General features: G+C 36.5%; 1 protein-coding gene across 1 annotated transcript in view; it reads right to left on the bottom strand.

Moving 5' to 3' along the window:
* The window catches only part of PREX2 (phosphatidylinositol-3,4,5-trisphosphate dependent Rac exchange factor 2), a 179,135-nt gene that overhangs the window by 13,473 nt on the left and 151,211 nt on the right, over positions 1-14,451 (bottom strand). Inside the window, exon 39 of the mRNA XM_085306783.1 lies at positions 2,727-2,829. Within this exon, the coding sequence (XP_085162909.1) occupies positions 2,727-2,829 (103 nt within the window). The remainder of the gene's footprint in view (positions 1-2,726; positions 2,830-14,451) is intronic.

The raw sequence follows: 14,451 nt of genomic DNA, 5'->3' as shown, positions 1-14,451 counted from the left end.
ACAGTTCTGTCAGGATGCTCTAAGTAGTAACTTGTGGATAAAGATGTTTACATGAATAAATATACATGAGTAAATAAGGTTAAGGATAGTTGGAATATTTTGCCATTTTTTTTCATTTTAAAATCAATTTAGACTGGATAAGTTGATGAAAAAGAGAAAACACTTATCTAAAATTATCCCACAGACCCCAGTTCATACCATCTCTCATAAATTGCTCTCTTTTCTTTAGTTATTGCAAGATAAGTGCTTGTGTGTACCCAGTTATAACTGATAAGGCAATTATTCAGACAATTGTCTCAACCACAGGGCCAGGGCTATTAGGAGTCCCGTTAAGCATGATCACCACCTCATTCAATTTAATGGAGAAACGCACTTCCTGAGGTCATCCACAAAATCAGGTTTCTCCAATTATTCAGTACTGGTGCCCTAAGCTGAAAAGAGGCATTTAGAGACAATTCTGGTAGAGACAATTTCCTGTGGAAAGTTCAGAGCTGCTAGGAGATAATGCTGCTGGCTTCCCCAGAATAGCAGATATCCTTTCATTTGCATCTCCCTATGGCTAATCTCTCTTTATTCCCCAGAAAAATTTCCCACTATAAAATGGGCTACTGTAAAGGGTTTTTCTTCCACATTAAGGCAGGAAAAACATACGTGTATTGACCTCTAAATGTTCTACACCAAACCCCAAAATGCCTTTTTTTTTTTTTAATCCAAACTTTGTGTGTTGTACAGTCCTGATGATAAAATCCTATAGTTATTAAAGCATTAAATCAGGAAAAGATTTCTAGAAAATACCAGTGTTTGTTGAAATTACTTCAAAACATTTAGAATTTAATGGAGGATTATACATCTACTGCAGAACTCCAAGACTGATTTAAAACTACAACAAAAGATTCTAAAAGACTCTCTCAGCTCCACCGTGGTTTCCTACAAGAGGAAGAATGTGCGAACAAAGTCTGGCTTGATATATACTTGATATATACTAGCAGACTCTTCTGCAGTGTCTGTGGGTGCATTAAATGCATTACTAAAAGATCCAGAAATGCAACATTTTCTAAAAATTGACCAGAACCATACATTGAAAATGTGCAGTTTTACAGAGTACATCTCTGAAAGCTGATGTGTACTTTATGCCCAGTTTCTTTGTAAAATACCCAGATGTGCACGTTGCTAGAAGTTGAGTAGAAACATCAACATATAAATGCAAGTTTGTTATTACACTGCAGCAGCTTTCTTTTAATGTCAAGTTAAAATTGCAATTTCTGAGAGCACCTACATGATCTAAGTCAAGAACCCTGAGGGTATTTATTTGCTACAGAAACTTAATTCATGCACTGAAGGAACTGAAAGTCAGATACGAAAAAGAATGAGACTCATTACTCAGAAGTAACCACATTAGGCAGTAACACTTAAATATAATTGATCAAAATCTATGATGTGAGAACATCAACACTATTGCTTTAATAGACTAAAGGTTTGATCTACTGTATATGCACTTTATGTAGGGCCAGTTAGAAGTAAAGCACAGTTGTTTAATCATTTTCATAATTAAACTGTGATTTGCACAAGATATATACTAGAACTTATGGAAATAATAAAATTAGATGCAAATTAGAATTCAGAAAAAGTGAGTCTTATCTGTGATTAATTGTTCAAATACTTAATAACCTTTTTTGCTAGTAAATAGCACTTACTTTGAAGCTGAATTTGTCTGTATTTGACTTGTGTATCCTGTTTCTTGTTTATGCGTTTGCCATAAGGTTGAAAGGTACCACAGACGAGGATATATGTTCCATATGCACACAGTGCTTAAGTCCTCCCACCACTCAACCTCTCTTTGATCAAGTGACTAGGCTGAGCTGTTTAATCTTCACTTCATGAGGCTTGTCTAACAATCTCTGGGTCATTCATGCCTCTCCTTTGAACTTCTTCCAAGACTCCAAACTTATTTTCAAAGTGTTTATCTGATAACAAGATATTCTAGGAGAAGCTGTGCCAATACAGGGTACAGTCTAGTCCCCATTTTTAGTTGATATTCTCTTTTTTTAAACTTAACCAGTATTTTTTTGTCAGACCTTTCTGCTAAGAAGTAATGCTGAGGTGATCAGCTGTTCACAACAGTCTCTAAATACTAATACTCTATTAGATCAAAATAGCGAAAAATATTATTCAAAGTAAGTACAACGCCCTCAGGAATCTTGCCTTCAAAGTTAAGAACCACAGTATTCATTTCCCCTTCCCTCCTGTATTTCCCCTTCATTCAGTACATGAGTCACTTTTGTCACTTTTTATTAATTGTAATTAATAATCCTAGTAAGTTATTTTTATGGCTAATTATTAMTAAGATAAAGATGCTCTTACTCAACAGACTATTCTGATTTACTGCAACCGCAAAGACTATACCACAGCAGTTATATAAAAATCATTAGGTAAAATCATAACCTTGCAAAGGTTAGGATCCATTTACACATACACAGAAAGCAAAYATCTGGTAAAAACCAGCCCATTCTATTATTGAAAAAGGCAGAGAGAGGGAGAGAGAGAGAGAAAAAGAAAACCTTTCAGCCAATGCTCACTTCCCCTCCCCACCCAACCAAGACAACTCTCACACTGGCATTATAAAAATTAAGATGGGGAGTCTAAAATGTTTGGTCAAGTCATTCTTGTTTGATGATAACAAGTCTCATTAGGAAACAGTAACATCCTTCCCGTAAAGAGCATCTTACCTGTTTGCGCATGACATCTGTAGCTTGCATGATATAGCGAGGAGGTAGCCCATGGCTCCGAGCCAGAATGATCGCTTGCTCCAGGGTAACACTCAGAGTGCAGCTGCAATGGAAAACTGAGCTCAGGCATCTGCTAGCAACAGTTCTTAAAATGACTGCTATATAGTAAAAATACCTTTAGATCAATTTTCTTTTTAAAAAGGTTAAAAATAAAAAATTACATAGTGAACTTGGCTTTCTTCCCAAAACCATGCAGGTTTAGCCCAGACACTGAATACAGAAATGTTACTTAAATGGAAAGCAAGGTAGATGTGCAACAATGATACTGAAGTAGAACTGGGAGGCAAGTAACACCACTAATGTAGGCACACTAACTGTCAACCAGTAAGTAGGGTACGTTTCAGAGACGAACAAGAGCAAATACTGACTAGATTACAACTTCTATAGTAATTATTAGCACACTTGTCCCCAATTATGCTTATGAAATACTTTGATGTTAACCTGTATAACTCCACTGTTCTTTTCGGACACAATTTAGAAGACGAGGTCTTCAATCTGAACTGGTAACTCAAGTTACCACATTCCAGGTACTTAACTCACATTCCAGGTACTTAATCCAAATTTTCAATTCATTGCGGCAGTGATGTCAATTTTAGAAAATAAACTTCATCATTATTGCTAGYTAGAAAATATTCGTAAAAAATACTGTGCAGTATCATAACTTAACACTTGCTTATTGACTCTGATCAGTAGTCACAAAGGCAAAAAACTAGAATAAATGGGGAATTGAGACCAAGGAGTATCCTACTGGGAGCATATAACTTCTATAATCTTTAGTTCCTGATTAATGTTCATTTCATCAGATTTACACTACCCAGTATTTTTCTGGCAAAAGGCTCATGACAATAACAAAAAACTTCACTACCTTATTTAGCAAAATTCCTTCATTTGTTACATTTTTATGCAGTCACACAATTGATAGGGCTGGTTTTTTTGCTCCTTGTTACTGCTAACTTCATTTTTGCTTTTCTGCATTGGATTGTGCTAAGTGGGCCATCTTTAGTCACATAGCATGGCTCAGTGATGTAGCTCTTTTTTAAATTTCCTTCAAACAGCTAGCTGTGCTGAAAACTACCACTATTCTTTTCCCATTCCCATCACTTGCATGATACCCGAGATATCTATTGCTAAGTCAATAGCAATAGATTTGCACTTAAGAGTTATTTGATTGCCAACTGCTTCCTGAAGTCAGAAAATTGTAATTCTCTTCACCTTCCTTTTTAATGCATAGCAAATTCTTGATGTCTTAGAAAAGTAACAAATACAAAACTAAGTATAAAAAAACTGCTGGAAGAACAAAAGGAAAACTATGTAATTACTAGCAGTCTGTTTTCCCCCCAATCATTTATCACTAGATAGAGCACTCTACTGCAATGTGAGAAATGTTTCACTCCAGACAGAAAACCAAGGCTCTGACATTTTTGGTGATAGAGATTTCATGACAGTCTTTTTTTTATGGAAGTGTCAATGTGTAATGATATAGCCCTGTAATTTAGTATTGCCATTCTCAGTATCAGGCAATAAGCTTCATGCAGAATTTGCAAGGCCTCAGGACTGAGGTTTGTAAGATCTGCTCTGTCTACGCTTTCCCTGACCTGCCTGCAGCTTCCCTTTACTTGGTTTGGCTGTGACAGCAACTTTTCTAATTGACCAGGTGTCTATGGCTAATTTGTTTTACTTTTGTTTATCTTTGTGTGGTATTTTAGGGATAGCAGCAACAAGCACGTATTCTATGTAGAATGAGACATTTCCCACTCCAACACAATGTAGTGGTGAGAAACAGAGGCCTGGTGCAAGAGCAGAGGCCTTGAGAAACAGAGATAGGTAGGAACCGGAGTAGAGGAGTACAAGCATGGGGTGATAAGAGAGGGGGCACAGGCTTGTCACTGGAGACCCATGGCTATAAACAACTCGCCTGTGGTCAGTTAAAAATATCCAGCTGGAGGAAAAACTGGTTGAAGGGGTGAAAAGGAGAACAAAGACATAATATCTAACATACATAAAAGGCACCAAATATAGTGCATCCAGATGTAACATGGAGTTGCAGGTCAATAAGATGGAGCAAAGGTGTAAAAGCACATTAGAAAACATATGAAATGAGCCCAAGTAGGTCCTAGAATGAGGAAAAAAGAAGCACCAACATGAAGACGAACATGGTATTCCTCCTGGCGACAGACTCCAAATGGTGACAATTCACTGTTAACATTCCTCCAACCAGAATGAAATCACCAACCTTAGGACTCAGGGTGAGCATAAGAGACAGAAAAAGGGGTGGAAATTAAGGGTGTGTGTAACAGTTTTTACTGCATTATTATACTTCTGTTTTCTACAATAATTAGATCTGGACTAACTACAATTCTTGAATTGGACTGTTAAGACTTCAATTACACTAAAAAATTCTTGGCTTGAAAGAAGTTGTGTTTCCCCTCTTCTCATGAACAAGATCATGAATATAACAAATGTTGCTGCTGAATTACAACTAACCCATTTTTTCTAAACACAACACTAATTGTGGCTTACTTAGCAGGTGTAAAGAGTGACAAATGAAAAAGGGGAATACTTTATAACTGTATAAATCCCTTTCCAGGTAGGTTCTGAACAAGTTTCCACTTACCCTCAACTGCTAATGAAGACCCTAGCTTTGGTACAAGGATGCTRATCTCCTGCAGTGAACTTAGATTGGCAGGTATGTGCAATGCAGTCCAAATAAAGAGGCATTTGCCCCCTTTCAAAAGTGAAAATAAATAAATAGGCCATACCTTCAGAAAAATTGTTTTCTCCTACTGACCCTGGTACTACATCCTAAAGTAAAGGCTACAATGGCTTTGTCAGAGTAACTGGGGAAGTTTCAGAGCTGAAGATCTTGCCCTAGAACAACCTATCATCACATCAGACAGTAAGCACTAGGGAAAGTCATTCTRGACATGCCATCTGATTCCCATTGTCATGGTGAGGACAAGGATGGATAGATGGTTTCTCATACAGTCAAAAAGACCAAAACCATAGAAGGCTTTACAGGCAACAAAATTGAGTAGAAACACATGTCTGAGGGCTGCCATCATCCAATAGGTGAATAGCTGTATTCTGCATCAGTAAGTTGCTTGATCATTTTTCTGTTCAGAGCCAAAGTGCTGCAACAATCACATCTCTTCAACCAGAAATATGAGGTATATACAAAATGATCCTACAGCAGCAGAACTTGRCAAAAGCTACATATTTCCAGTTAAAATAATAAAATTAAGACACGTGGCTGAAACAGACTTTCGAGTCACCTTTTGACAAATACTGATCAAAAGATTCTGTATAGTTTATATTATGCATACAGAACAGACAATATGTTTCAATCAGACACTCATCTTGTTAGGCAGATCTGTAGGAGGAAAAATGTGTCTGCTCTTTACTTTTTTTCTTACTGAAAAAAACTTGGCATGTTTAAATATCTCTAAGTAAATTTATGGACTGTAAAGAGTTTCAAGAAGTATGTGGAAGATATTGAATTTAATCTGTATCTTTATTAATAGCCTATTGTTTAAAATTTATAAGATAAGTGATCTTTCTTGGCAATTAAATCAGTTTTATTCCCCAGTTTCTTGTATATGCTGACCTTAGAGTTAACCTGGATTAAGTCTATTGATCTTCTGTGTTATATGCTTGATTAAAGTGTATAATAGTTAAATATTAGACTAGAACTTTTAAACACTGTGTTGTTATCTCATCTTTGAAAGATGAAGTATTGCAGAAATAAAAAAGTATGTGCTCATAATATTTACCAGCACAGAAATCTAAACATCTAGCCTTGAAGAAGAGACTACAAAGGAAGCTTTGTCCCATTCACAACTGGAGAGAACAAAAGTACCTGCAATGTAATTTGATAAATGTAATATAAGCCAGAGAAAAAAGGTAAAAAGTCTCCTTGTAGATGTGATGGAAGTTACTGGGGTCAAAGTCCAGCTTCCAGTCAACCAGTTACTGAAATAACTTTTCCATAAATCCTATCTTCATGCAAATCAAAAGAATAAAAGGACAAAAAAGGCATATTCTGCATAGTGAATCTAATCTAAATTAACAAAAGACCCTCCTAAATGAAAATCAGGTTGAAGAATCTGATGCAAACATTAATCTTCAAAAAGACTGCAAAACTGCTTCCTATCAAAAAATTGATAAAATGGGTGGTTATCATAGACATTATGAGTTATCTTCTTTTTGATGGTACAAACCATGATTCAGAAATAAGATTGCTAAGTGTGCAGTTAAAGACATAACCAAAGTAGGAAAAACAGGGACAAAGTAAAACAGCATAATGAAGATTAACAGGCTTCTACAGAGATAGGCAACAACAAGAGTACAAATCTGAAACATGCAAACATATTCAGAAGAACTGATCTCAAGGCAAAAAAAAAAAAGAAGACCAAAAAATAATTCGAAGGGTTATATTCTTATCACATCCTAGAGAACTAGTAGAGAAGATACTCAAGATGATGTCAATGATGATGTTTACTATTAGCACACTGGTGCCATTCTGAACTGACCACTGATAAGCCTGTATTTCATGCCAGCGCTTTCTTCCAGCTTTTTAAATATAGTTTTTGAATCACTACATATCCTTTATCACAAATCAAACTGTCCTGGAAACCAGCTGTAAAAGAAACAAATCTACACACAAAAAAAATAGATTGTAACATGGAAAAGTCATAACTGGAAGTACCTCAGTAACAGGGCTGCCAAACACAGAGATTAACCAAAAGCAAATTTAAACCAATATGGCTTCTAGAATTTTACAAAAAAATACCTACCCTGGTTGTCTGGGCAAAGTTTAATACCAAGGACTGACAGCAAGTACCTGCAAGATGTGGTAATTGACCCCTTCTCCCTTTTTGAAAGCTGATAAGCAAATGCTAGTGAAGATTACACAGCAACCTGGAAGCAGTTCTGACCACTGAAACCTGGTCATCTAGATGCAATCAGCCCAGACAAACCAAACAAAGAAAATATTAGGGAAAAAAAACTCCTTGAAATGATCTCACATAATTTTCTCTTATGGGAATCAGAAGTTCTAAATCCATACATTGTGCAGTAGAAGCAAATCAAAATCTGTTTTCACTGCTTCTGATTTCTTCCCATCCCTTCTTTTATGTCAGAAAAACAAAAGACTCAAATTCATCATCTGAGAATTTATGTCAGTTAGAATCACAAATTCCCTGCCTTGACAGATTACAACAGCAAACAGCACAGACATTTGGCTTCCCAACCACAACCGGGATGAGGATTTTTCCTTCTCTCCATTTGGTTTCCAAGAAACAGAAGGGGCTGCAGCTGCTCCCAGTCCCTGCCTACTACTCTCTGTCTCCCATCAGTCGTGACAATATGTATGTGAAGATTAGATACAAACTTACAAGTATCTTCCGGATCAGACCGTCCTGAACAAAAGAAGTTGAATTATRTTTTCTAATCACAAGTAGTTCCCAGCTGAAGAATTCATTTGTTTTTAGCTGGATATGATTTTTACTAAAGGGCAGCAAATCTGCTGGATAGACACACATTTAGATATAGAGTCAACTGAGTTGTAAAAGAGGAAAACAAATTGAAGATTGATGAGAAATGGATTATTTCATGACAGTTTATTTAATGTCATTCATCACCTGAGAGGAAAAATAATTTGAGTTCACATACAGTACCTACTAAGCTGCCACTCAGTAAGCTGTATATCTATGTTAACCAAGCTAAAAGAATATAAATCATTACATTCATTCCCAGGTTGCAGTTAGAATTCTAGCCATCTTACATCCAAAGATGCATTAAAATATCTCTCAAAAATATACTCTAAATAGAAAAGATGAGGTAAAATAAATCAGTTTAGCAGTTACCTCATCAGTTGCTGCTGCCAGAAATGTTGAAATGAACTGTGTTCTGGTTGCGTGAATAGATAAAGCTTGGAAAAGGATGCATATTTGGTTAATCTAATTAAAATCTAAAGCTTCTGCTTAACATGTAATTTAGTGTCATTTTTATGTTAAATCATTCTCTTTCTATAGATTATAAACTAATCTTACCTTCATTTGATCACTTTTTAATCCACTGACACTGAAGTATTCACTGCTATCATTTAACTTAAACCTTATGGAGCAGCTATTACTTACATCATTACTTACATTACTTACATTACTTACATCAGTGTACTCAACACAAAGGTGTATGACTCTAAGGTAAAGATTTTTTCACGTAACTCTTTATAATTATTAATAATGGCTGGGTAATACATATTAATTCTGAAGAGTAACCTGAAGAAGAAAATAGGCCATGATAGACCTAAAAAGGAGGGAAAATACTCTCCAGGACTATAACTAATTAGCACAAAAAGTGTAGACATGCCTAACTGAAGGCTGTTTGCCACAATTCCTAAGCTGTTCTCATTGTGAGAATACAGCCCTATGGAAGTAAAATTGAAATTTGCATTCATGGAGCTAAAAAGCACATTTTCTTAGAACATAACCATATCCTTAATCTTCTATGCCCATATACTGAAAATTTGCTGAACAGAATTTTTATTTTTCTCACGGGAAGGAGGAATTTGGGCCAGCCAGGAGGTATKAGGGATGAAATGAGCACCAAGATCTTTACAATTACTTAGAGTATTGTAATTTACACTTTACAATTACAGTACAACTCTGCTGGAGTTCAAGATTTATGCTCAGTCTCTTTATTAACCTTGTAATCAAGTTGAGATGTTTCCACTGTGGAAAATCACTATCTCAAAATCAACCTTGGATTTGAACAGATTCATCAAAGTTTAGTCCATAACTTCAGTTGTTCTGCTATCTTGCCAACGTATAGCAAGCCATTACTCTGCACATAAAATATATTTTATTCCATCATGATGGTTCAGTAATCATAAACAATGCTTCAAAAAGTGACTGTCCATGGAAAATATTACTAAACCATAGAGGCATGGATAGCTCAAGGCTAAGGAAACTTCTGCCTCTCATCCATTAGATATCAGCCTGCACAAGGTTCCTTCACGACGGGTACTTAACCCTAACCGTAGCAGATTTTTGTACGACATAGCTTGGAGGTAGACCCTACCTCTGCTGCAGAGCAGAAACTTCTCACAGGGCAGCCCTCTTGCCACCAAATGACTTCTTTGGACAGCCCCTAGCCACACCAATGCCAACAGCGCCTCCAGCTTATCTCCTTCTGTTTGTCCTAACCCTACCCCTAAGACCTTGGGCAGGCCAGCCTGGGAAATAGAAGCCCGTCTCTGGCACGCACAACAAACTCCTCAAGTACCACTGTGATCATGCAGCTGTGCAAGCCACAAACCAAATACATCCCAATCCCCTTCCCACACATATTTTTGTTGGGCCTACATGCACTATCACATCACAGGATAATGAAAAYTGATTCTACCAGATATTCCCAACCACAAGCTACCAATTTGCTGAAGAAATTGGCAGAGACTTACCAAGCTAGGGAATCAGTCTTGGAAGATAAGTGCAGATAGCCATATTTCAGATCTAAATTTGGTTGATGTCTTCATTCATAGTTTGGAAGCTACCTCCATAAATGTAGTTTCACTCAGGTCTATTAAATTCAACACTAGTCATTTTTAATCCTGAAGAATGAAGCATGCAGAAAGCCATACTGACCTTTTCTGTATTTTAGTGGGAGATAATCATCAACTAATCTAAATTATTTCCAAAAATAAAAAATGTGACTGTTCTACCTTTCTTGGGATAGACAGCTTTTCAAAGAACAATGAAAAAAATGACTTCTTTGACCATAAATTATCTGTCAGTTTTAAAAAAATTGCAAAGAACATCTTTTCAGAAACATTCTTTCTGTAAGATCTTGACACTTTTAATTGGCTGGTAAYGTTGCAAGGAGCACTTACAGCATTAAGTGTTCTTTCTTTAATAAAAGAATAGCGTTTCAAAAAAACTTATATCATGTCTTTTGTTCATTCTTAGTCATTCTTGCAAACACAAACAAAAATATCTTATATCAAATGAAAATTCAACATTGATCAGTACCTCTAATTCAATACAGAGTATGTTTCACATGAAAAGATTCTATTCTATGTCACATGCAAATAGGCAAGCCAATCTATCTGCTGGAAAATTGCRGTTTATTTCCTGTCTCACAAGATTTCAAGTTATCCAATTAACTCTCTTACACCTCAGAATTCTTTATAATATACATTTTGGTTCTTTAATAATCTAGCGTTTTCTGTAAGGAAGAGTCAGATTCTCCCAAAGACCTAGACTGAAGATAAGAAAGTATTGCAGGAATGAAAGAGTGAGAGGATGATTCAACAGAGCAAGGTGAGCAAGTTGTGTATTGACTCCACCATTAGAAGTCTACACTGGTCCATAATTTTAAAGGGGGGCAAGTAGAAAAAACAACAGCTTGAAATCCCTTTCACTAACAACTTAGGTCCATTTGATCTGAATCAGCACATTTTATGTACTTCTCTGCGTTTTTAGATTGCATTCTAAACAAAATAATGCCTCAGAATTTAAAATGTGCAAGAGATCTCAAAGATTATAAGCTTTCACACGCATGTCAGAAATGAGCAAAACAAAAATGTACCAGGTTGCCTATGGAAGGAAAACCTAAATCTAAATAAAACTATCATCATTATAGAGGCAACCTATTTGTGATAAATGTGTTGTTTATATTGTCTTAAGAAGACAAATTATCATATATTTAACAATTCTATGACTGTTTTCAAATGATAACCATCACAGAATGAAATAATCTACTATCTTGTATTATTTTATGAAAATGGAGGGCTTTTTTATGCCTCAGCAGGCAAGATACGAAAATACACTAATTGGAGACAGACGTAACAAAATTTATTTTTTTTGAAAAAGAAGCGAATCTTGACCAAATGAGATGGTAGCAAAACCAAAAGCAAAGGTTACATCAAAAGGCCAGAGAGGATCAAGGATTAATTCTTCAGCACATGCTGACCTGTAAGTGATCCCATTGATCCCACAAAGCCGAATTACTGAGTATCTAACATGAGTCACAGCCGCAAAACGTCAGGTACATTTTCTTGCAGCAGTCTCACTGAGCTCCAAACTAAATTTCTACAGAAAACTTTCTAAAACAGTCAAAAAGAAAGATGAGTTCTTATGATAGAATGTCTAAAATATAAGGTCATTGGAGTTCCAATTTTTCATAAACACCTCATTTAATTTGAATCACATAAAGGGAGCTGACCATGACTGACAGTTACTCTGCATTGCTATTTGGAAGATGGCAACAGGTTTCATCAGGTTTCAGGAGCTGTGCCAGCGGCAGGAGACAGCATAATCAACCCTTCGCAAAATCTGCCTCATCATTCAGCTGCGTGTCTGCTAGCCAGAACCCCACTGCTTGAAGGATGGTAACAGTCAGGAGAGACTTTCAGGAGGGGAAATTAAAATTCAGAAAAGAAAACAAGATAGTGATTTTTCTGGGCTCATCAAGATTATAAAGGACCTCTCTTCTCTCAATCCTCCAGGAAATGCAAAATTTTAAATAAACTTGGGATTTGTTTTATTTGGATGCTTTAAATGATTCCTTTGAGTCTGTAAGGCTTATGGTCCCTAAATAGACTTCTGCAGCTGCTGCACCTAATTTCATTTTGGCATGGAAATAGGCTAAGGCCTGTTTGTGCAATGCAGTCTCTCTCTTCTCTCTCAAGCAGGAGCTAGCATCATGATTCAATAAAATTTAAAAGTGCCTTTCATCACCTAGATTTGTACAGGCTGATTACACCTTCAAACAGAATAAAATTAGGCAAGGAAATAGGCAGTAGAAAAAAACAGTATTGTTTATAGGTGACAGATGATTGGCAGGTAGAAATATAATTATGGATGATAAAAAAGGCAACACAGAAATGCAAACTATTGATTTCAAGCTAATTTTGAGTTCCATTCCTGATGTTGATCAACAAGGCATGTTCAGTTATGGTAATCCAAGGGGAGTTTGTAGTATTCACATATCACTTAGGACAGTGAAGGTTAAAGGAATTTATTTTTCTCCATTCTTGTTCTACTGGTAATTCAAATATATTTGAAGAGAACTTCTGTCTGAAATAGATATAGGATTTCAGGCTCTAATGCAAACTGGTAAACATATTGTCCTCATAAAAATCAAAGCAAAATAATCACCAGCAATTCAAAATCCATAGTATTATCTTGGATATAAAGATGAAAATACGAACTCTGTCAAGCTGTTTTAGCCTAGTGCAGTGTAAAAAGCAATTTAATATGGATCACAGAGAAGTCAGAAATCAAAACATTGCTGATCCTGAGATCAGCAACCACTGTCAAAGCAGACAAAGCTGCTGTTTCATAATTCTCTGCCTCTTCTGCATTGAGATTGCCACCCAGAACATCCCTCCCAAGCTATCTATGACTTGCTTCCAGTTGGTAAGAGAGGAAGGGTGGCATGAACCCATCTCATTTTCAATCCATGATACCCAAGTTGGGAGAACACAAAAAGGGCAGTACATTCAGTTCAATGACAGATAGATAAGTTAATTAGGTGAGGGAAGGTTCAGAGTTAATGCACTTTAAATAAAAATTTATATATATATATATATATATATAAATTTTATATATGGTATGCTCCCACTCCTCAAGAATGAAAGATATTGAACAGCAAAGCACCCTGAACTCTTCCACTGATTCTCACAAATTCTTTTCTGCTAGAAAATAATTGTAGAAATTAGGCTAATATTAGTTAAATTAGGCTAACATTAGTTAAAGCATGTAAAACATGCTTCTGCATGATTCCAGTTCTGGACTCCCCAGTACAAGAGAGCACTGGCCCTATGAGAAMCAGCTGCGAGAGCTGGGCCCCTTAAGCCTGGGGAAGAGAAGACTGAGGGGGGATCTTATCAATGTGTACAAGTACCTGAAGGGAGGGTGTCAAGGGGAYGGGGCTAAACTATCTTCAGTTGTCCCGTATGACAGGACAAGAGGCAACGGGTACAAACGGAAACACAGGAAATTACTTCTAAATATGAGGAAAAGGTTATTCACTGTGTGAGAGTGACAGAACACTGGACCAGGTTGCCCAGAGAGGTTGTGCAGTCTCCTTCTCTGGAGATATTCAAAGCCCACCTGGATGCAACTCTGTCTAACATGCTCTCGGTGACCCTGCTGGGCAGGGAGGTTGGACTAGATGATCTCCAGARGTCCCTTCCGACCTACCCATTCTGCAATTCTGTGATTCTGTGAAACCTTGCTCTAAATACATAATTTTTAAATTTTAAGCTCGCAAGAAGACACATAAATGAAGAATATACTTTCAAAATTAGCCTGCAAGTACAATTCACATCTCTCTCCCTCACCTCCTTTTCTGCTGGTGCCAGGAGAGAATAAAAGTTTTCAATTTATTCAATTTCTGTAGCCTGGTGTTTAGAACTGTCAGCTGCGAGTCCTTGGTCTGGGCTTACAAAACTGAGGTTTCTGCAACTGATCTCAAGCAAGTACTTGRCAGCTCCAGAAGTTTTTAGTTTCTAAAAACACAGAAGGCACAAAAGATACATTGCTGAATATGACCAGAGCTAAATATTCCCTCCACAAAGCAGTAGATCGAACTCTGAAGAGCTAACTTATCAACTTTAAAACTATTCTTCTGCATGATTGACTGCTCTGATTAAATAACAGTC

Source organism: Rhea americana, unplaced genomic scaffold (genome assembly GCF_003343005.1).
Source record: "Rhea americana isolate MKP2758 unplaced genomic scaffold, rheAme1 scaffold_247, whole genome shotgun sequence".
Lineage (NCBI taxonomy): Eukaryota > Metazoa > Chordata > Aves > Rheiformes > Rheidae > Rhea > Rhea americana.
This window is presented reverse-complemented; position numbering and strand designations above follow the sequence as displayed.